At 53.6% G+C, this 21982-nt stretch overlaps 4 protein-coding genes across 9 annotated transcripts in view; 3 read left to right on the forward strand and 1 right to left on the reverse strand.

Moving 5' to 3' along the window:
- ARPC2 (actin related protein 2/3 complex subunit 2) overlaps positions 1-2745 on the forward strand; it is a 37292-nt gene extending 34547 nt beyond the window's left edge. The window contains exon 11 of the mRNA XM_007966250.3: positions 2288-2745. Within this exon, the coding sequence (XP_007964441.1) occupies positions 2288-2312 (25 nt within the window). The 3' untranslated portion in view covers positions 2313-2745. The remainder of the gene's footprint in view (positions 1-2287) is intronic.
- A 4366-nt stretch (positions 2746-7111) lies between these two features.
- Positions 7112-11904, forward strand: GPBAR1 (G protein-coupled bile acid receptor 1). 5 transcript variants are annotated; one of them, XM_073020072.1, is made up of 4 exons: positions 7112-7217; positions 8071-8212; positions 9131-9236; positions 10723-11904. In XM_073020072.1, exon 4 carries the CDS (start codon positions 10768-10770, stop codon positions 11758-11760), a length of 993 nt encoding a protein of 330 aa, XP_072876173.1. In that variant the 5' UTR covers positions 7112-7217; positions 8071-8212; positions 9131-9236; positions 10723-10767; the 3' UTR covers positions 11761-11904. The 5 variants fall into 5 exon arrangements, 4 of the variants coding, with proteins under 4 accessions (XP_072876173.1, XP_007964436.1, XP_007964434.3 ...); XR_012094320.1 differs by lacking the exons at positions 8071-8212; positions 9131-9236; positions 10723-11904 and adding exons at positions 7357-7431; positions 7649-7750; XM_007966243.3 differs by lacking the exons at positions 7112-7217; positions 8071-8212 and adding an exon at positions 8562-8817.
- A 260-nt stretch (positions 11905-12164) lies between these two features.
- On the reverse strand, positions 12165-18116 carry AAMP (angio associated migratory cell protein). Of its 2 annotated transcripts, none has more exons than XM_007966242.3 (11): positions 17914-18116; positions 17329-17481; positions 15548-15667; positions 14873-15012; positions 14470-14614; positions 14094-14177; positions 13862-13977; positions 13610-13713; positions 13400-13490; positions 13048-13202; positions 12165-12640 (listed from the first exon to the last, which is right to left on the reverse strand). In XM_007966242.3, the coding sequence occupies exons 1-11, from the start codon at positions 18032-18034 to the stop codon at positions 12565-12567; spliced, it is 1305 nt and encodes a 434-aa protein (XP_007964433.1). In that variant the 5' UTR covers positions 18035-18116; the 3' UTR covers positions 12165-12564. The 2 variants fall into 2 exon arrangements, with proteins under 2 accessions (XP_007964433.1, XP_007964432.1); XM_007966241.3 differs by having other exon boundaries at positions 17329-17484.
- Positions 18117-18429: 313 nt separating this feature from the next.
- LOC140708520 (probable hydrolase PNKD) lies at positions 18430-20908 on the forward strand. Its single transcript, XM_007966253.2, has 3 exons — positions 18430-18550; positions 19330-19498; positions 20531-20908. Exons 1-3 carry the CDS (start codon positions 18484-18486, stop codon positions 20721-20723), a joined length of 429 nt encoding a protein of 142 aa, XP_007964444.1. The 5' UTR covers positions 18430-18483; the 3' UTR covers positions 20724-20908.
- Positions 20909-21982: the final 1074 nt, after the last annotated feature.

Genomic DNA, 21982 nt, shown 5'->3' on the forward strand with positions numbered 1-21982 from the left:
CTAATTTTTGAATTTTTGTGGAGACAGGATTTCACCATGTTGTCCAGGCTAGTCTCGAACTCCTGGACTCAAGTGATCCTCCCACTTCAGCCTCCCAAAGTGTTGGAATAACAGACATCAGCCACCGCACCTGGCCCAGCACTCAGTACTCTTGAGGCAAAGTTTTAGTGGGTGTGGTATGCCTAGGGCTTTACACTCTCTCTCTTGCATTTGAGGGCTCTTCTGCCAAGTTAGTTTCTGCTGCCATTTGAAAGGATGAGAAAGAGATCCAAGGAGCTGAGCAGTAGGTGAGGGTTTTCAGACATTCTCAAAATGCAGTTTAAGGCAGGGTGTGGTGGCTCACCCTTGTAATCCCAGCACTTTGGGAGGCCAAGGCGGGCGGATTGCCTGAGGTCAGGAGTTGGAGACCAGCCTGACCAACACGGAGAAACCCCATCTCTACTAAAAATACAAAAGTAGCTGGGCATGGTGGTGCATGCCTGTAATCCCAGCTACTCTGGAGGCTGAGGCAGGAGAATCGCTTGAACCCAGGAGGCAGAGGTTGCAGCAACTGAGATCGCACCATTGCACTCCAGCCTGGGCAACAAGAGCGAAACTCATTCTCAAAAAAAAAAAAAAAAAAAAAAGCAGTTTAAGTCACCCCGACTTCTTTAGGTAAAGGCCTGTCTCTGTAGCAGTTCAGAGAAGAGTGTCCAAATGCCATGCAGTGAAATAGCAGCATCGTTTCTTTTCTGCAGCTTCTTGGGCAGATCCTTAAATGGACAAAGTAACCAACAAGGTGGGTGGGCAGGTGAGAGGATGTGCTCTTGCTGCTCCTCCAGAACCTGGTCTGCATCCTGGTGTCTGCATTTTCCCCTTTCCCTGCTTGCTCTACGCAGGAGTGCTTTTCTCATCAGGTACTTGTTTGGTGACCTGGAGTGTGAGGCAGCGAATTTCATGCTGCTTTCAGGGCCCAGTAGACAGGCAGTTCAGTAGAGGCCAAGAAGTAAACTGGCAGCAAGGTACAGTGAGAGGGAAGCCTGACCTGGCAGCCTTTGATAACTGGACTGGAAGGTTGGGCATCATAATAGTTTCGGGGCTGCCGGCATCACCTTTGGCACTGGTAGCTGCTTGTGCATCCAGGAGGAAGGCCTTTCAGGCAGCTGCTGCGCAATTCCACAGCCAGCAGGCAGTCTTGGGAGTCCCTGCCCAGTGAGTGCAGTTGTGTAGTGGGCAGGGATAGCTTCCTGTCCTGGTGAGAGACACAGGAAAGGATGAATCCTTGAAATGAACAGACTGTATATAAGCCTCCTCTCTGGGACTTAGAAAGAGCAACTTTGCCTTCTTCTGTGCTGCAGCTTCTCTTTGGCAGAGTTGGGCCCCAGAAAGGAGAAGCAGGAGACAAACAGCTGCATCCACCCTGAAAACCAGATTATATTACTAATGGTGGGTAGGAGTTAAGTGACTCAGCTGTGGGCAGAAGCCAGGAACTCTCGATGAGCTGCCCGGAATTGAACACTCATGAGCTTTTCATTTGGAGAGAAGGATAATAAGATGTAGCTTCATTTTGGAATGAGTGATACATCCAAGGCAGGGAAAATGTAGAGCCTGTGTTTTTGCCCTGATTTCCCATAGTTCTCAGCTCTAGCTTCCAGGCTGCTTTCCCAGATGCTGTTAGGTACCAGTTAGAGGCTCTGTCCTTGAGGACCACCTAGCCCGTCTGGAGAAGTATTGGGTGGAACAGGACACCACAGTTCAGGAGCCTCGAACCAGGCAGGTGTTGTATAAGCCAGAGGAGGAGTCACCACGTAATAGCAGAAATACCTTTAGCCTTGGAAGTTCTGAGGATTGCTTTGAACCAGCCACCTGCCTTCATGGTGAGAGATGAAGGAACTGCTATCTGGGAACCCTGAGAGGTATACGCTGTGTAGGAGGAGCTGACAAATGAAATGAGGTAGTACTAAGACGATGGTTGAGCCTAGTCGGAAATTCAGGTACATCTAGGCCATCCAGAAATTATGGACAAGGGATTCTTCTATCTAACTTGGTACATTGAATGTCCTTATGGGCTTAATACTGATATTCCTGGGCATCCAAAGTATCCAATAGGAAGGAAGAGCTGGTGAAACCGTTCTGTGAACGCCAGATTTTAGCCCATGTCCTGTGGTTCCAGTGCCTCTGCTTAAGGAATCTAGCCCTTTCCACCTTTCATTTGGTGTTTCTTTGGGATCCCATCTAGTCTAGGAGTGTGGGGTGGGAGGAAAGGGCAGCCAGAAACTGACCTTCGCACTTATCTCTCCTTTTGAAGGGGGAAGACATTTTCATCCCGCTAATCTTGGGAATAAGAGGAGGAAGCGGCTGGCAACTGAAGGCTGGAACACTTGCTACTGGATAATCGTAGCTTTTAATGTTGCACCTCTTCAGGTTCTTAAGGGATTCTCCGTTTTGGTTCCATTTTGTACACGTTTGGAAAATAATCTGCAGAAACGAGCTGTGCTTGCAAAGACTTCATAGTTCCCAAGAATTAAAAAAAAAAAAAAAAGAATTCCACTTGATCAACTTAATTCCTTTTCTTTATCTTCCCTCCCTCACTTCCCTTTCCTCCTACCCTCTTTTCCAAGCTGTTTCGCTTTGCAATATGTTACTGGTAATGAGTTGCAGGATAATGCAATCTTAACTTGTTTTCTCCTAAGTATTTGAGTTCAAAACTCCTGTATCTAAAGAAATACGGTTGGGGTCATTAATAAAGAAAATCTTTCTATCTTACATGAGAATTTACTGGGTTTCTGGACTGCGGGTCCAAAGTGAGAAGGAAGGAAGAAGGATAGACCTATACTGCCCTTGAACCTGCAAACCTAAGCTGGGAAGCCCTAGTTTCAGGAGCCCATCAGGTTTAGGTCCTCACCTCCTCTAGAGGAGAGAATGGCTGGCCAGTGAACTATATTTAAACTCCTCCCCTCCCGACCGAGAGACAAGGTCTCGTTGCCTCCTGGGCTCAGGTGGTCCTCCCACCTCAGCCTTCCAAATAGCTGGGATTACAGGCGCATACCACTATGCCTGGCTAATTTTTTATATTTTTAGTAGAGATGAGGTTTCACCATCTTTCCCAGGCTAGTCTCAAACTCCTGGACTCAGGCAATCTGCTTGCTGCAGCCTCTCAAAGTGCTGGGATTATAGGCATGAGCCATGGAACCCGAGCTATTAATACAGACTTACACGCTTCCTTGTAAAGCTTGGTCCCTGAGACTCTGTGGCTGTTCCTGAAGCTCCCTGAACAGTGACAGACAAAGGGTTTTCTGGTTTTTTTATTGTGAATAATGTGTGGGATTTCCCAAAATGTGTTCCTTAGTGTGTGGTCCTGCAGGACATTGATGGTTATTCAGGTGTATGTCTGATGCAAACTAACTGGCCACAGTTTGTCTTTCTCACATGGCAGCCCAAAAGACTGCTTTCAGGGAGAGAAGTTGTCAAAAACAGTACAGAGCCTAGTCGAGCAGCTGTCCCCCAGCAGGACTCTGGTCCTTGAAATGAAATTGCTTCAGAAAGTTTGCTTGGTGTAAGGAATTAAGAGGAGAATTTTAGGGGCATCTGCAATGGTCTGATGGTCATTCTAATGGTTTCTGCCTTCCATCTATGGCAGTGTGTTTCATACTGGCTTGGGACCCATTAATTGTGACATAACCTGACTATATCACAACCAGCATTTTTGTTTTCTAAACTTTTGATTTTGAGGTAACTAGATTTAAATATGGTTGTAAGAAACAATACAGAGAGATCCTGTATACCTTCCACTTGGTTTCCCCACCATGCTAACATCTTGTATAATTGTAGTGTAGCATCACAGCCAAGAAAAGGTCATTGGTATAGTCCACCCACCTTCTTCAGATTTGCTGCACTGTATGTGGTGTACATCTGTGCATTGTTGTCATATGTGTAGCTTTATGTGACACCAGCATTTTTAAGCAATTGAATAGTATCAGAGTGCATCGCATCTATTAAGGGTAAGTTGATTTGGAAATGTATATTAGTTACATATGCACATCATGACTGGATTATAGAAATGTCTTTTGACTGTGAGTCACAGTGGAGAATTTTGAAAACCACAGGTCGTTCAGTCATCAGACTTCGTTTTTATTTCACTAAAATGGGCTGCTAGAGAGCTCAGGGTACTCTGATAGTTCTAATTGGCTGCTCAGGGTGCCCCTGACCACTTCTGGTACTTGGAAAACCTAGATTAATTGGATATATTGACAGCAACGTATGCATTCTCTACCTCATGAGTTATTTAAGGGGTTTTCAGGTGTAATTTTGACTAGAAGCAGTTTTTGCTCTTTTTTTATTTTAATTTTAGTTTTTAGAGACAGGGTCTCACTGTGTTGCTGAGGCTGTACTCAAGCTCCTGACCTCCGGAGTAGCTGGGACTATAGGCACCTGCCACCATGTCCAGCTGAGTTTTTGCTTTCTTCCTTAGTAGAACATAACTAATGTTGGAGCTCACTGTACTCTCTTGCCAGTAGCAGGAATCCGATTTCTGGTAGGTACTGTAGATGGCAGAACCAAGGTTGCTTAGAAGATATGGAGTTAGGAGAAAAATGAAAAGGCATAAATATTTTCTACAGCAGTAAATCCTAAGGAAGTAACTAGTTCCAAGACGCTTTGTCAACATTAAAAATCCATAGTGCAGGCTGAGCACAGTGGCTTACACCTGTAATTGTAGCACTTTGTGAGGATGAGGAAGGAAGACTGCTTGAGCCCAGGAGTTCAAGACCAGCCTGGGTAACAGTGAGACTCCTTCTCCATCTCTATAAAAAACTTAATCTGGCCGGGCGTAGTGGCTCACACCTGTAATCCCAGCACTTTGGGAGGCCAGGGCGGCTGAATCACCTGAGGTCAGGTTGAGACCAGCCTGGCCAACACGGTGCAACCTCATCTCTACTAAAAATACAAAAATTAGCTGGGCATGGTGGCGGGTGCTTGTAATCCCAGCTACTCTGGAGGCAGAGACAGGAGAATCACTTGAACCCAGGAGGCGGAGGTTGCAGTGAGCCAAGATCATGCCATTGCACTCCAGCTTGGGCGACAAGAGAAAAACTCTCCAATAAATAATCTCACCAATAAATAAGTCTGTAGTGCAGCCTGGACAACATGGCGAGACCCTGCCTCTACAAAAAATAAAAATTGGCTGGATGTGGTGGTGCATGCCTGTGGTCCCAGCTACTCGAGGATGCCTGTGGTCCCAGCTACTCGAGGCTGAGGCAGGAGGATTGCTTGAGCCCTGAAGGTCAAGCCTGCAATGAGCTGTGTGTGCCTCTCCACTCCACCCTGGGCAACAGAGTGAGACCCGGTCTCAGAAAAAAAAAATCCATACTGGTGTAAACCCCTGTCCAGTTTGACTCTTCTCTTAACAAGGACACACTTGGTGTTAGTACGGATCCAGCCTCAAAGACCCTCCTCACAGATGAAGCAGCCCACTGTGACTAGTTGAGGCCTTACGACCGCAGGAAGAACGTCTGAGGATGAGGGTCAAGCACACTGAGAGTGTGGGCTGGGAAAAGGGGATCTAGTTGTTTCTTCCTAGTCTCAGGAAGCCAGTGCCCCAAGGGTTCACACCTGGGAGGTGTAGGTGTCCTTGGATATGGGCTGTAGAGGAACAGTTTGAATCCAGGTTCTGCCATCCAATAGCTGTGTGACAGCAAATCTCTTAATCTGAGCCCTGGTAACCTCATTTAAATTGGACATTTACCTGAGGATTTGTAAAAGGAAAAGAGAATAAATGTCTCTTACATGGTAAGCATTATGATGCCTGTAATTATAACGTCACTTAATGAATCTTGGTTCCCTTTATACACCCAAGGGGATCAGAAGTGACAGGCTGCTGCCCCAGCAAAGTCCCGCAGAAGCCAACCCTCATTCAGTGCTTGGGGTTTCCTAGGCTTTCCCCAAGGTAGTTGGTATTTTGGTATTTTCCCCTGCTTGAATGGCCCTTACTGCCCGGGCAAGGCAGGTAGGAATCTCCATGTCTGGAAAAAGTGGGACCTGGGGCAAGCTGCAAGCCAAAAATTAGAAACTTGGCAGGAAAGACACTAAGACTAACAGGAAGTGGAAGGGTGGACTTGGAGGAGGCATTGAAACCAAGAAAAGGAAATAGCTCTAGCTGCTGCCTCAGCCTTCTTGGGGGGAGCCGTTACTTGGAGTTGTTTGCCATTAAGTTACCCTCATTTGGAGTAGTACTGATGGGTGCTCAACCGGAACTTGGGTCTACTCTGATGGTGATTTTGAGTTCAAGCAATGCTGCCCCCTACTGGGGGTTACTAAAAGCACTGCCATTTCTGGGCGGGCGGGGGGTGGTTTGTTGTTTTTGGTTTTAGTTTCTTTTGTTTTTTTTGTGGGGGGACAGAGTCTCACTCTGTTGCCCAGGCTGGAGTGCAGTGGCACGATCTTGGCTCACTGCAACCTCCGCCTCCCGGGTTTAAGCAGTTCTCCTGCCTCAGCCTCCTGAGTAGCTGGGCCTACAGGCACATGCCACCACGCCCGGCTAATTTTTTGTATTTTTAGTAGAGACAGGGTTTCACTGTGTTAGCCAGGATGGTCTGCATCTCCTGACCTTGTGATCCACCCGCCTCGGCCTCCCAAAGTGCTGGGATTACAGGCATGATCCACTGTGCCTGGCTCTGATTTTTTTTTAATTATTATTTTGAGGCAGGGTCTCATGCTGTCACCCAGGCGCCATGAAGGCTCACGGCAGCCTTGACCTCCTGGACTCCAGCGATCTTCCCACCTCAGCCTCCTGAGTAGCTGGAACCACACAACATATACCACTGTGCTCAGCTAATCTTTATTTTTTGTAGAGACGGAGTCTCACCACGTTGCCCAGTCCTCAGCCTCTTAAAGTGCTGGGATTACAGGCATGAGTGTGAAGTGTTAAACAGCGGCTCAGGGAGGCCAACCAGGGTCCAAGAAACCCCGTCCCTGCTGCCTCCACTGGTCCAGAGCTAGTACCCCCAGCCAGCATGACACTCATGTCCCAGACATTGTGGGTCAACAGAAATTCAGATAGCTAAGAGAATGGAAACAGACAAAGGAGGCACAGGAGGATTCCGTGCCAGAGTCTGGATTGGTCACCCCCGTTCAGGTTCTGCCTGAGGAAAGGAGAATGGGGTCCGGGCACAGTCGGCTGGATGGAGCATCTGAAGACGGCTTGCACCAGAGCCCTCGTGGCTGAAGGAAGAAGCCAGGGGGTGAGTCAGCCCCAAGGCTTGATGGAACAGACAGGAACTAGATGATCTAGTAAGGGAGAAGCGAGGCTGAGCAAGAGACAGCCCAGGCTCCCTGGCTGCCACTGCCTAATCTGTCCCCCTTCACACATCCCACACACAGTGTTTAGACAGAGCAGCAGAGAAGAAACAGACATCCTGGATCCCGCGGGGAGCAGGCCGGGGCTGGGAACAGGAGGTCTGTTTATTCCTGGCAGTCCCATATCAGAAGGGTCCCACACCCACTTCTGTCCAGGCCCCAGGCTGAACTCTCCCAGAGCCTGTGACTTCTGCCCTACCATATCGCGTGGTTCTGAGGGCCGGCCCTGGAACCCTGCATCCTCCCCACCCACCAGCTCCCTCGAGGATGGATTTGAGGCTGGATGCTTTCGTCTTCCCACTTTTTGTCCCAACAGAAGTCCCTCCTCTTCAGGATCCCTGACTGACTGTGCAGAGCTGGCAGAGCCACACTCCGCGGACCTCCAGCCCTTCAGGCCCAGCTCTCCTGGAGAGCACGGAAGTCCGTTTGCTCCATTTACTTCTTCAGCCAGGAAGTGTTTCCTAATGTCTCACCCCCAGCGCCAGCTTTCCTGCTGCAGTTTCCGCCTGTTCCCTCCCATTTCAGGCCTTAAGGGAGTGTGGCTGGGCTTCTCTCCTCCCCCTCACTCCAAAGCTGCACTTGATACAAGGTGGAAATCGAGGCACCACTCCTCCTGGCTTCCCAGCCTTGAACTTGCCCTTCCCTCTCAGTGTACCTGGTTTCCTCAGTTTCCCTGTGCAGCAAAAGTGTCACTCCCCTCTTGCTTTTCCTAAGCTCCCCATGTGCCTCTCTCAGCAGATCTGACTTAGAGGGGCCAGGTGCAGAGAAAAGCAAAAATCCTAATAATGTTCCTAGCGATCACTGCCTGTCACGGAGTGCTGAAGGACCAAGTGCTGATCTGAGTCCTCATCACACGGGACCTCATTTAGTCTCACGATAGGTGAGTACAACTATGGGCCCCATTTTACAGATGAGGAAACTAAGGCAAGAGAACTTTAGTCATTTGCCCAAGTTCACCAGCTTTTAAAAGGATCCAGACAGCTCTGATTCCAGCGCCAGCTCATGCCTCTTCATTGTGGGGGAGGAAAGAGAGGGAGTCATTTGTTGGAGCAAACCCCCACCCATCAAGGGCCAAGCCACTGGCGTATATGCAGCCATATGTGTTATGCTGTGATATGCCCCACCACGACCTTAATTAGAGGTGGTTTTTCTTGTTCCCATTTTAACACAGACAAAAACCGAGGCCCAGTAGTACCTTACCCAAGGTCACATCCCCAGAGCCATTTGTCCCTCATAGTTCAGAACTTAGAAAGCAGTTGAGAAAAGTATGTAATGACCCCAGATTCAGGAAGGCAAATCTGGCCTTATAAACTGAAAGGCCCATCAGGCGATGGGATGGGGAAGTGAAGATCCTCAGGCCCCAAACACCCGCCACTGCCGCCATCACACACGGAATTGTGGAGGGAGCCTGGTGTACTGTCAACTGACAGGCCAGTCCAAGGGCTTAAATGTAAATGCATCAGCTGAGGCGGGAAGTCAGGAGGGGTAAGTCAATCACTATTATTCATTAACTGGAATGCATTTCTCAGATTACTCCAAGCTGGAGTAGGGAAACTGCCACCTAGGTGGCAGGGCAGAGGGACACTGGGTGGGAGGGGGAGGCAGGCCTCCCAGTTGCTGCGGTTCAGAATATGCCAGGTCCCACCTCCCAGAGGCGGGGCCGGGGCTGAGTCCCGCCAGCCTCGTTTCTCCATCCCTCTGAGAACCCAGACAGGGGCAGAGCCTGGGTAGGAGAGCCTGGCCCCGCTGTCTCCACCGGGTGGAGACACCATGCGCTTGGTCCACTTGTGCTCTTCAGCCAGGACACCAGACATGGTCCAAACCCCTGCAGGGCTGGCTGCAGCAACTCCCTGACACTCAGGAAGGCCCAGGCTGGGCAGGCAATACCTGCTCCCAACAGCCATGTGAGTAGCTACTCCCCCAACCCCCAAACCCCAGATCCTGGAGAGGCCACTGCACCCAGCCCAAGCCACCAGACCCTCGGGGGTGTGCAGGTGGTACAGCCTGCACCCTGCTGGGAAATCCCCCCTAGGGGCTGCTCCCTGCCTTTGTCGCTGTTCTGGTGGAGGTGGGGTGGGGGGAATCATTCCGATTAGGGTTGGGAGCTCCAGCTTAGGCCAGGTTTGGGGTAATGAACCCTGAGTCTCGCGGGGCTTGAGAGAGTTGATGGTGCTAGGGGGAAGGGAACAGAAACTGGAAGCCTCTAGAGAGGAAAAGACATCCTGGGTGGAGGGCACTGGAGGAGACTGAGGAAGAGAAAACACGCTTAGGGGAGGGGAAAGGGGGCACAAGGCCTTGGAGGCCCGGGTTCGGGGTGCTGGGGGAACCTGGGAAGGAAGGGGAGCATCTTCCTTCCTCTCAGCTCAGGGTGGCCATGGGGCCCTGATCCCCTGTCCTGGAGGAGGGGAGAGGTATGAATCCTTTCCTTATTGACTTGGATCCTAGCAACAGCAGCTGCTCCCCTGTTGACAGAAGCAGGAGTTCCCACAGGACCCAGGACCCCTCCCCCGTCCCCAGGATGTGGCAGCAGAGCCATGACACTGGAGGACTGAGACCAGGGAATGACGGGAAGGACAGGGACAGATGGGAAGGACAGGGACAGATGAGAGCCACAGAGAAGCCAGGCTTTGCCCACTGACTCCTCTTCCCTCTCCTCTGGGCTCAGCCTCAGGCCTGGGGGTGTTGCGGAGTCCCTGTCCTTGCTGCTGGCATCTCCATGTTCACTGCCACAGGTCCCCTCCTGCTGCTTCTCTCCTCCCTCCAGCTCCCAGGAAGGACCCTGTTGCTAGTGTGGAGCAAAGACGAGTCAAGTTTATGGGCTGGAAGTCCTACCCGGAGGCTGCTCACTGAGCTGTGATGGCTACAAGGACAGATAGGGGGAAGGGCACAGGGTGCCCGAGACCTGGCCCACTGGAGCCTGTCACCTCATGGCCGGCCAGAAGACCACTACACACCAGCCAGCCCTGGTCCATTCTTTTGGCTCATTTAGGGGCCTCCCCAGTGGAGGCAGGGATACACAAAATGCTTTGGGGCTGGATGGACCCGCCTTTCAGTCTAAACAAGAGACCTAAACACAGCTGCCCAGAAAAGGCAGCTACCAGAAATGGATAAAGCTGGCTGGGTGGGGACTGTCCGAAGGGCAGCCAGTGGTGAGCTCCGGCTGGTTGCTACCATATAGGACACATGTGTTGCCAGACGTGATTTTTCAATAGAAACCAAAGATAGTTTTTTATATAAATGTTTAATTGGCAATTAATTGAAAAATTCTGTGTATCAGCGAACATAATACAGCCCACAGCCTGCGGGTCTGTGCCCGTGGACTACCATGCCGCCCTGCCAGGAGGACACGACCTGCAGCCCCATCCTAACTCTGGCCACCCCATCCTGCAGGCATGCCAGCTGCCACTCCAGGACTCCCCCATCCTCAGGACCGAGATGACGCCCAACAGCACTGGCGAGGTGCCCAGCCCCATTCCCAAGGGGGTTCTGGGGCTCTCCCTGGCCCTGGCAAGCCTCATCGTCACGGCGAACCTGCTGCTAGCCTTGGGCATTGCCTGGGACCGCCACCTGCGCAGCCCGCCTGCTGGCTGCTTCTTCCTGAGCCTGCTGCTGGCTGGGCTGCTCACGGGTCTGGCATTGCCCACGTTGCCAGGGCTGTGGAACCAGAGTCGCCGGGGTTACTGGTCCTGCCTCCTCCTCTACTTGGCTCCCAACTTCTCCTTCCTCTCCCTGCTCGCCAACCTCCTGCTGGTGCACGGGGAGCGCTACATAGCAGTCCTGAGGCCACTCCAGCCCCCTGGGAGCACTCGGCTGGCCCTGCTCCTCACCTGGGCTGGCCCCCTGCTCTTTGCCAGTCTGCCCGCTCTGGGGTGGAACCACTGGACCCCTGGTGCCAACTGCAGCTCCCAGGCTATCTTCCCAGCCCCCTACCTCTACCTCGAAGTCTATGGGCTTCTGCTGCCCGCTGTGGGTGCTGCTGCCCTCCTCTCTGTCCGCGTGCTGGTCACTGCCCACCGCCAGCTGCAGGACATCCGCCGGTTGGAGCGGGCAGTGTGCCGCGATGAGCCCTCAGCCCTGGCCCGGGCCCTTACCTGGAGGCAGGCAAGGGCGCAGGCTGGAGCCATGCTGCTCTTCGGGCTGTGCTGGGGGCCCTACGTGGCCACACTGCTTCTCTCAGTCCTGGCCTATGAGCAGCGCCCACCACTGGGGCCCGGGACTCTGTTGTCCCTCATCTCCCTGGGAAGTGCCAGTGCAGCGGCAGTGCCCGTGGCCATGGGGCTGGGCGATCAGCGCTACACAGCCCCCTGGAGGGCAGCCGCCCAAAGGTGCCTGCAGGGGCTGCGGGGAAGAGCCTCCCGGGACAGTCCCGGCCCCAGCACTGCCTACCACCCAAGCAGCCAAAGCAGCGTCGACCTGGACTTGAACTAAAGGAAGGGCCTCTGCTGACTCCTACCAGAGCATCCATCCAGCTCAGCCACCCAGCCTGTCTCCACTGGGCCCCACTTCTCTGGATCAGAGACCCTGCCTCTATTTGACCCCACACTGACTGAATAAAGCTCCTCTGGCTGTTTATGCTTATCTCATTCCATATCTCAGGGCGAGGCAGGAGGAAACAGCTCAACACACCAACAACAGAAAGAACCTACAGACATACACATGGATTAAGGCAGAGTCGACTCCAGGCAGACAAGAAGTGTCGTGTGCACAGACCCTGGAGACGGGGAGCCGGCACATCTCAACATCCAGCCGACTCTGCGGGAGAGCCTTGCTCTGACGGGCCCCTAGCTAGCTCCTCCTAGGGTCCAGCCACCACAAAATCCACAGACGCTGTCTCTGGGAAGTATATTTTATTTACATTTTTAAAATCTTTAGTATCTCTTCCTCCTTTCCACCCCCAGAGACTTGGGAAGGGAAAGAACGGGAACCTCAAACACCTACTCCCCACGTACAAATACACACCCCATGGCTCACACCAGCAAATGAAAGTGAAAGAGAAACAGGTCCGCCCCTCCCTCTGAAGGGCCCACCAAGTCTGGGCAAGGGTGGGAGGGCCCTGGGCTGGGTCTCTAAAGAGAAGAAAAGGAGAGGGGAGCAAGTCAGTTGAAGAGGCTGGAAAGTCATCCAGGGCCCCACCCTCCTCTTCCCTCTGTGCCCTACTGCCTCTGCTGGCAGGCGGGGGCAGGGGTCCCTCCGTCCCCTCAACACCAGACACACAGGCAGGGGCTGCAGCCATTAACGGTCAGGCCTCTGGACACAAAATACTTTCGCTTTGTGGTCTCCTGACGTGGTCACCACCAGGGAGGCATCTCTATAAACAGAAAGTATGTGATTGCAGAGACGGGGGGACCCAAGCCCACCACCCAGGGGCCCTAGGGTGGGCTCCTCCAGCATACCCTCAGTTCTAGGGCCCTAGTGCCCAGCACTGGGCCGACATCTCTGCAGCCAGCATGGAGGGAATTAGAGGAAGCCCCTAGCACAGGAGAAGCAGAGCTGACTCCGATGGGGAAAATCAGTCTCAGCCTCTCCCTCATGACTGAAATGTGGGGCCCCGGAGGGTCACTATCAGTCACTGGGGTGGGGGCTGGGCTGTGAACCCTCAAGCTTCCCAGCATCCCTGCCTTAGGAATCCCCTCCCACACCCCAAGGATCCTGTGTCCCCCACTACTCCCACCTTCCAAATACACAGAGATCCCAGCCCTTGGCCAATTCACTTACTTGCTGAGGGCAAAGTCCAGGATCTCAGCCGTGTGGCCCCGGTAGTCAGTAAGCAGGCGGCCGGTCCGGGCATCCCAGAGGCGCACAATGCCATCCAGGCTGCAGGTATAAACCACAGCAGTGCCTGCCTCCCACAGCAGCTGCACAATGCCCGACTGCCTCGAGGAATGACAGAGGCAGGGCAGAGGTTGGCAGGAGAGCTGAGAGCCATCTGCTCCCGATTCTCACAAAGAGGGACAACCACACACAACGACCAGGCAGGAGCCAGATCTGGGGTAGATGCTCCTGGAGGCCTGGGTTTTCCCTCCACCATGGCCACAGCCCACACAACCCCAGCTCCAGCTGCCCGTACCTGGTGCTGACACTGATGCCTAAGAGTCTGCGTAGCCAGGTCATAGATGGCCAAGGTCCCATCCAGGTAGCCAACAGCTGCCAGGGGCATCCTGGGCAAAGGAGCGCACCATGAAGACTCATAAGGGCCTGGACTCACACGCCCTGCCCTCCCCCCCGGGGCCCCGAGCCCAGGCTCCTCCCACAAACCCCTCTCCCCATCCTCACTCACACACTGCAGAAGCCCAAGGACTCCACCGAGTTGGACTCACTCTCCTCCCCTTCTCCCAGGCTGGGCTGGGTGGCCACAGTCTCAGGTCTAAAAACACCCACCACCTGAAAGCCAGAGAGGATCAGAGGAGGGCCCGGAATCCGGGTGCTTGATGGAGAGAAAGATGGTGCGGAGAGGAGAGAGTGAAGACCCAGGAAGGAAGGAGAGGAGTCGAGAAAGCGGAGGCCCCAGCCAGGCTCCAGGTCAACTCACCTTGCCAGTGGTGGCACTGACCAGCTTGGCTTGGCAGTCCACAGAGCCAGTTAGGATCAAGCTACCATCCTGGTTGGTGGCAACACAGGTGAGTGGGCCCTGGTGACCCTCAGTCCCTAGCATAGAGCAGGGAGGCAGTCAGGCTTCATCCTACCTCTCCTCTGAGTCCTCCCCCAGGATCTCAGCCCCTCCCGACAAAGGCCCAGGCTAACACTTCCCCCACCTCTGATACCTTTCAGTACATGGATGGGGCTTCCCTGCTTCAGGTCCCAAATCCTGATGGTGCCATCTTCGTAGCCTACCACAGCTCTCTTCCCTGAAGAGAGGCACAGATGAAGGGAGGGCAGAGGGCACGCTCAGATACACTAAGCAAGGGAACGGGGAGAGGGAGAGGAAAGAAGAGTGGAAGCGCCCAGACGCTGCCCCAGGAATCACAGGTGAGTTCAGCGCAGGAAGGAGGCGCTATGAGCTTTGGGGCCCGAGGGTCAGCACTCCAAAGAGCAGGCCTGAGTTTGCCGGCTGTGGCCCAGAAGGCTGCTCCGGGAGGTGTATATCCCGGGATTCGGCCTCTGCACCCAGGAAAGGACACTCAAGGGAGGTGCTCTCACCATCAGGGAGGACTCGGCCACAGGTGGCTGGGCAGTTGGGACCCTGGAAGGTCTTGCAGTCACCATTCGGGACCTTCCACATCCAGGTGTTGCCGTCAGCTGTGCCCGCCAACAGGACAGGTGCCCGAGGATGCCACTCCATCCACTGGACAGGGAGGAAGGGGCAGCAGGGAGGCCCGTCACCCCATCCCACCTAGAAGCCTGTCCTATGAGCTCCACCCGAGGTTTCCTGCCTCTGGGGTTCCGCGGGGATTTTCCAGGTAGCAGGCAGACCTTCTTCCTGTGCCTTGGGGCGCACTGGCTCAGAGCTGGCTTGGCGCAATAAGGAAGAACTGGCCTCCCAAGCTTGCACACCCAGCAACCCAAGGCCCCACAGAGCTGACTCCCGCTCTGATGATCTTACCTCCAGGTCTCCCGCTTCAAAGGACCAGACCTCCTCCTTGGTGTCCACCTGCCACACTTTCAAGAGGCCACTCATGTCCCCTGTGGCCACTAGAGTGGAGTCATGGCTGAAACCAGCACAAGTCACAGAGTCTTTATGGCCTTCAAAGAAAAGTGGGCAGAAAGAGAGGAAAACAATAGGGTACCTGGTGCTGGGGGCATGTGATTCTGGTATCTGGCCCCCTGAAACGACCAGCTAGGAAAAAAAGAGGGGCGGGCCTGAGCAGAACAGGTGCTGGAACTCACTGCCGCTCTAGGAACCAACCCTCCCATGTCTCGCCAGGAGAGACACTGCTGGCCGCCACTCAAGCAGGCCAAGCCCCAGCCTCCCATGCCTTCCCCCTTCTGTCCACTCTACACCTCTGCCCACAATCCCAAGTCCTCCCCTCTGCCCAACTGCTCCTATACCAATGTGACCTCCTCTGGCCTTTCCTAGACTCCCTTGGCCAATGAGTGCCTCCTGCCTCTGTGCCCAAAACACACTAGTATTCTCCCCGTGTCCCTGGGGCCCAGCACACAGCTGGCACAAAAGAGATGTCACTAAGTGGCTATTGGATGCACGACCACTGCGGGCCAGGCTCCTAAGATCTCCCAAAGGAATATGACCTCTCCCAGGCCTCTACCTCAGCCCCCTCACCTGCACACTCAAAGAGCAGCTCCCCATCGCTGAGCCGCCATACAAAGGCTTTGTCATCTTCACCCCCGGTCACTGCCAAGGTGTTGGTCTTAGGGTCCAGGCTCACACAAAACACAGATGCTGTCCCAAGAGATATTCCATGGGTAAGGGGACAGACCTCCCACCTAGGGCTCTGTCCTTCAGAACCTTCAGGAAACCCACCCCCTTTCACCCAAAGCAATGTGTCTTTCCTCCTGGAAAACACAGGCACATCCAAGTTCTTCTAAGTTTCAAGAATTGGGTTGTTAAGATCCTTCCCATATTTGCCAAGCTCCCTATTTTCCAGAGCAGATCCCCCGTGTGACTCCCCTCACCACCCGGCACCAATGCCATGGACAAGAGGTGGGTACAGGTGCAGGGCTTACAGGTCTCAGCATGGGATGCCACCGGGTTGGGTACAGAGTGACGAGAACATCATGTTAAGAGTTTCTTACTAAGAACTAGCACTTGAGAAAATTATATAAAATATGCTCAAAAGGATACAATTATCTCTAATTTTATTTTACTTTATTTTTTTGAGATGGAGTCTTGCTCTGTTGCCCAGGCTGGAGTGCAGTGGCATAATCTCGGGTCAGTGCAACCTCCGCTTCCCAGGTTCAAGTGATTCTCCTTCCTCAGCCTCCCAAGTAGCTGGGATTACAGGCACATGCCACCACACCCAGCTAATTTTTTTTTTTTTAGTAGAGATGCGGTTTCACCATGTCGGCCAGCCTGGTCTTGAACTCCTGACCTCAGGTGATCCGCCTGCCTTGGCCTTCCAAAATGCTGGGATTACAGGTGTAAGCCACCGCACCTGACCAATTATCTCTAATTTTATACTCACTGCTTTTATTAACTTTTATCAAAGATACCTTTTTTTTTTTTTTTTTTTTTTTGAGATACTCTCATTCTGTTGCCCAGGCTGGAGTGCAATGGCGTGATCTCGGCTCACTGCAACCTCCACCCCCCAGGTTCAAGTGATTCTCCTGCCTAAGCGTCCAGAGTAGCTGGGATTACAGGCATGTGCCACCATGCCAGGCTAATTTTTGGTTTGTTTGTTTGGTTGGTTTTTTTTTTTGAGACAGCCTCGCTCTCTCACCCAGGCTGGAGTGCAATGGCGCAGTCTCGGTCCACTGCAACCTCTGCCTCCCAGGTTCAAGCAATTCTCCTTCTCCTGCCTCAGCCTCCCGAGTAGCTAGGACTACAGGTGCCCACCACCACACCCAGCTAATTTTTGTATTTTTAGTAGAGATGGGATTTCACCATATTGGCCAGGCTGGTCTGGAACTCCTGACCTTGCAATCCGCCTGCCTCGGCCTCCCAAAGTGCTGGGATTACAGGCGTGAGCCACCACGCCTGGCCAAATTTTTGTATTTTTAGTAGAGACTGGGTTTTGCCATGTTGGCCAGGCTGGTCTCGAACTCCTGACCTCAAGTGATCCACCTGCCTCAGCCACCTAAAGTGCTGGGATTACAGAAGTGAGCCACCGCACCTGGCCAAAGATAACTTTTTAAAAGAGAACTAACAGGTTCATCAAGGTTAATTGGCAAAGTAGAGGGAGGACTTGAAGCCTGGTGTCTCAACTGATGCCAGAAGTCAAGCAATCATCCATTCTGCCACAGGTCCCCACCTGTGGGCTCCTCCAGCGCAAGGCCAGCATCTTGCTCATCTCTGTGTCCCCCATAACGCTCTGTCCACGGCGGATGTTTAATGCTTACACGCCCACCTAAACTGATTTGAGGTGGATCGCCTCAAAGACCTACCTGAGTGCAATGCAAAGGTGACCTCACTATCGTCGGGGCCCTCCATGCTGCCGACCACCCCTTCCTGGGGTTCTAGAACCCAGCCCTCTTCGTTGCCCTCTTCCTCCTCTTCTTCCTCAAAGTCCACATCTTCCATCTCCTGGGCGAGGTCATCTGCTTTGGGGAGAGGGTTAGAAGATGGGGCTCGGGAGGCGGTAAGAGAGGTACGGAGAGAAGCGTGAGGAGGCCTGAGGCTGGGGCGGGTAATGTGGCGAGAGGGGAAGGTGGAGTCAGACACACCGGGGTCCCGGGGGCGCGCGGGACACAGCACGGGAGGCCAGGGCTGGCCAGCGACCGTGCGGGAAGGGAGGGCCGAGGGGATGATGGGAAGGGGGTGTGTGAGGGGAAGGGCCAGAGGAGGCGTCAGGGAACCCCCACCCCAGCCAGGCCTGAGAACTAAGTCTGAGGTGGGGAGTGGGGGAGGAGGGGAAGAGGGATATCGGTAGGAATGACCGGTCGGGTGTAGAGGGGAACGAGGAAAAGCAGGGGTCAGAGGCCAGGGGTGAGCGTCTCCTGTCCCATGGCCTGAGGAGCGGCAGTTCTCACCTGGGTCCGGCGGACCGGGATCAAGTTCTACCACCTCGATAATCTCTTCATCACCATGGAAGCTTAGGGTCTCCAGTGGGGGGGTGTCAGCAGCAGCCCCGCTTTCCGATTCGGACTCCATGCGGCGCAAGCGGCCGATCCACTTCTCTGGGCCCAAACGCCTCCCAGAGTCAGCTCTGCGCGACGACGCGGAACTCGAGCCCCTCCTCCCGGGAGGAAGTAGGCGTAGGCGACTCCCCGGCAGGAAGAGCGACGGCCGTTCGGCCAATAACGACGAAGGTTGGCTGGACGCCCCACCAATCAAAGAGCGGCATTGGAAGACGGGGCCGGGGCGTGGTAGAGAGAACCCAAACTCCGCCCCACCTGACTCCGCCCCCAACTGGAGGGAAACAAGCGAGCGTGCGCGCCTCCGGGGTCTCCTGGGAAAAGTAGTTCTCCTGGGTCGGCTCTGCGGGCTTCTGGGAGATGTAGTTTCTGGTCTGTAGGCAGGACGGAAGGAGCGGGGGAGGCCCCTTACGCAAACTACAATTCCCGGCGGGGAGCGCGGTGAAGGGGGGGTGGGATCTGAACATGGCGGCGGTGGTAGCTGCTACGGCGCTGAAGGGCCGGGGGGCAAGAAATGCCCGCGTCCTCCGGGGTAAGGAGAGGGACCCCGGGGAGGGCAGGACTGCAGAAGATCCATTTTCTTTCACATCCAGCCTGACGGTAGCAGGAGGTCAGGGCTCTCGGTTCCTGCCCACACTTTTCTGCAAGATCTTAGAGTCTGGGGGTGAAGAGATGCTCTTTAGAGGTCACCCAGTGCATCCCCCCGCCTTTGGGTTGCTCGACACCTCCGGGGTCTTGCTACGAGAGGGAGCTCCTAGGAAGCCTGTTAGACTCCCGCGCTCCAGGTGTTTCACACTCACCGCAGTGCAGAGGAAAGAGCCCCAGGCTTCTGGAGGCTTGGGTTCCAGCCCCGGATAATTAGCAGTTTGACCTTGGGCAAAGCAGTTTGTCTCTCAGGGCGTCAGTTTCCTCTTCCAGACAGTGCAGGGGATGGAGTAGACTATCTTTAAGGTCCCTTCGAGTGCTAACATTTGCAGTTTCAAAACCTTTTCCCGGATTTCCTTCATACGTCTCATGCGAGTCCCACTGCAGTCCTTCCCATCCTGTCGTCTGAGGAAGAACAGCGAAGCTTTTCGTCCTGGCACCAGGGTGATGAGCTCGCAGTGACGTGGAAGTGGTTTCCAAAGGTGCCACCTCGATGGCGATTTTCCCATTTCCCTTTGGATTCTCCCTGGCACTTGTTACTTCAGACTGCAGTCACTCCCCTTCCCCAGATCTCAGCCGTTCCTCCCCAGCCCTTACTGCCCCCCCACCTCCCCGCTTGCTTTCTTCTCATCTCTTCTTACTGACCTTCCTTACCTCCATCCACAGGCATTCTCGCAGGAGCCACAGCTAACAAGGCTTCCCATAACAGGACCCGGGCACTGCAAAGCCATAGCTCTCCAGAGGGCAAGGAGGAACCTGAACCCCTATCCCCGGAGCTGGAATACATTCCCAGAAAGAGGGGCAAGAACCCCATGAAAGCTGTGGGACTGGCCTGGTGAGTTTTAACCACCGCTTTGCCCACCAACGGGGCGTGGCTTCTAGGGAAGGGCAGGACTCAGAAACTTCTCCAAGTTTCAGGTGGCGAGCTGAATCCAAAGTTGTGGGAACAGAATTGTTGGGTTCAATTGGAATCTGAGATGGGTGGGGCAGGGGAGATGGGAAAGTATGTGGAATTGAGAAGACAGTGGGTTTACTGTGGAGTAAGCTGAGTTGATCTGATTCAGACTTAGGTCCCTGGCCTCATCCTCCCTTTTGGGAGCTTGGAGTGAGACTCAAGTTGAAGTTAAGTAGTTCGCTGAGATCATGTGAGATTGTACTAGTTGTATAGTAGTACTCAGAAGGCGTTATGAACATTGTGATTGGGCTCTGACTCTGACCTTAATACATATTATTGACCAATATTAAAGGGAAAGGAGGAAGAAATCAACTTTTTTCTGCATGTGAGGTGTGCTAGCACTTTGCCATGTAATGTTTTAGGGTTTGAGATAAATATTACATCCCCATTTCACAGAGGAAGGAACTGAGGCTGAGCTAGGATTCTCACCTGGTCTGTGACTCCATGCTCTTTCCCCCACACCAAAGTGCCTCCCAAGCAGTGGTTTCTTAGCTTAACTGAGGGGAAAACTGGGAGGGGACCTTGACCAAGTCTCAGAGAGGGAAAGCTTCAGGGCTGCCTGGAAAATCCTGCACAGGTGCTATTGCAGGAATGCACAGCTCGTGCTGAGGATCAGACTCTAGTGGGGAGGAGGAAAGAGGTAGGCAGAGACCCAGCCACACTGGGCCTTTTGTGCCATGCCTAGGAGTTGGACTTGGCCAGGAAGTGATGGAGCACTATTAAGGGGTGTTAAGCAGGGAAGTGATAGGATCTGATTTGTGTGGGTCCCTCCAGCAGCCAGCACAGAGGACGAATAGACTATAAGAGGTATTGCAGCATTCATGCAATTGATGAAGCTAGAATGACTCCCCCCAGCTCCTCTGGCTCAGGCTTGGCCCCTCCCCAAACCCCGTGCACATCTCCCCACCGTAGGGCCATCGGCTTCCCTTGTGGTATCCTCCTCTTCATCCTCACCAAGCGGAAAGTGGACAAGGACCGTGTGAAGCAGATGAAGGCTCGGCAGAACATGCGGTTGTCCAACACGGGCGAGTATGAGAGCCAGAGGTTCAGGGCCTCCTCCCAGCGTGCCCCATCCGCTGATGTTGGGTCTGGGGTGCAGACCTGAGGAGTGCTGCGACCCTCCTAGGCTACTGACTGTGAAGCCCTCAGGTTCCGCCCGGATTCCAGTTCTTGCCTCTGAGGTCCACCAGAGGGCGCATAAAGCCCAGGCTGCTGCCAAACCCTACCCCGCCCCACACCAAGGAGCCAGCCAAAAGCAAATAAAGTTACTGAGTGTTTAGTGGAAAGGAACCAGGTCTGGGTTTGTGAGTCCCTTGGGATGGGAGGGGCAGAGGGTGGGGCTGGTTACTCATGTGTGCTCCCTCTCCCAGAGCTCAGTGTTCCCAGCTGGATGGTGGGGCAAACCCAGAGACTTAAGTGCAACCAGCCTAGGCCCTGGGCCCTCAGGACCAAGCCCTCAGAGCTGCTGGCCGGGAGGGTGGGGTCCCACTCAGCCTTGAAACAATAAGGAGAATCAAAGAAGGTATTCAGGGTGTGGAGGCAAAAAAAGCACGGCTCTTTACTGAGTCCAAAGGACTCGACTCTGGGCCTCAGTTTCCTCATTTGTTTTTTTGTTGGGTTTTTTGTTTGGTTTGTTTTTTGAGACGGAGTCTCGCTCTGTTACCCAGGCTGGAGTGCAGTGGTGTGATCATCAGCTCACTGCAACCTCCACCTCCTGGGCTCAAGTGATCCTCCTACCTCAGCCTCTTGAGTAGCTGGGACCACAGGTGAGTGCCACCATGCCCAGTTACTTTTTGTGTTTTTATTTGTATTTGTATTATTTATTTATTTATTTATTGAGACAGAGTTTCACTCTTGTTGCCCAGGCTGGAGTACAATGGCATGATCTCAGCTCACTGCAACCTCCACCTTCTGGGTTCAAGCGATCCTCCTGCCTCAGCCTCCAGAGTAGCTGGGATTACAGGCACCCACCGCCACTCCCACCTTTTTTTTTTTTTTTTTTTTTTTTTGTATTTTCAGTAGAGATGGGGTTTCACCATGTTGGTCTGGCTGGTCTCAAACTCCTGACCTCAGGTGATCCGCCCGTCTCGGCCTGCCGAAGTGCTGGGGTTACAGGTGTGAGCCAACTTGAGGCCCAGTTTCCTCATATGTAAGAGTTGGGACTGGTGATAGTTCTAAGACAGGAGTTGACATGGACTGAACCTGCAGTCCATCCCCTCCTCCATCTGCAAAACTGTAGGTATACATACAGCTCTTTGGGGAAGACAGCTCTCATGAGCTTTTGGAAAGGGTCCATGGTGTAGCAAAGGTCAAGCACTACAGCCAAGAGGTCTCTTCCAGATCCAGTGATCCAGTGTGATAGGG

The sequence above is a fragment of the Chlorocebus sabaeus genome, chromosome 10 (genome assembly GCF_047675955.1).
Source record: "Chlorocebus sabaeus isolate Y175 chromosome 10, mChlSab1.0.hap1, whole genome shotgun sequence".
In the NCBI taxonomy this organism is placed as follows: Eukaryota; Metazoa; Chordata; class Mammalia; order Primates; family Cercopithecidae; genus Chlorocebus; species Chlorocebus sabaeus.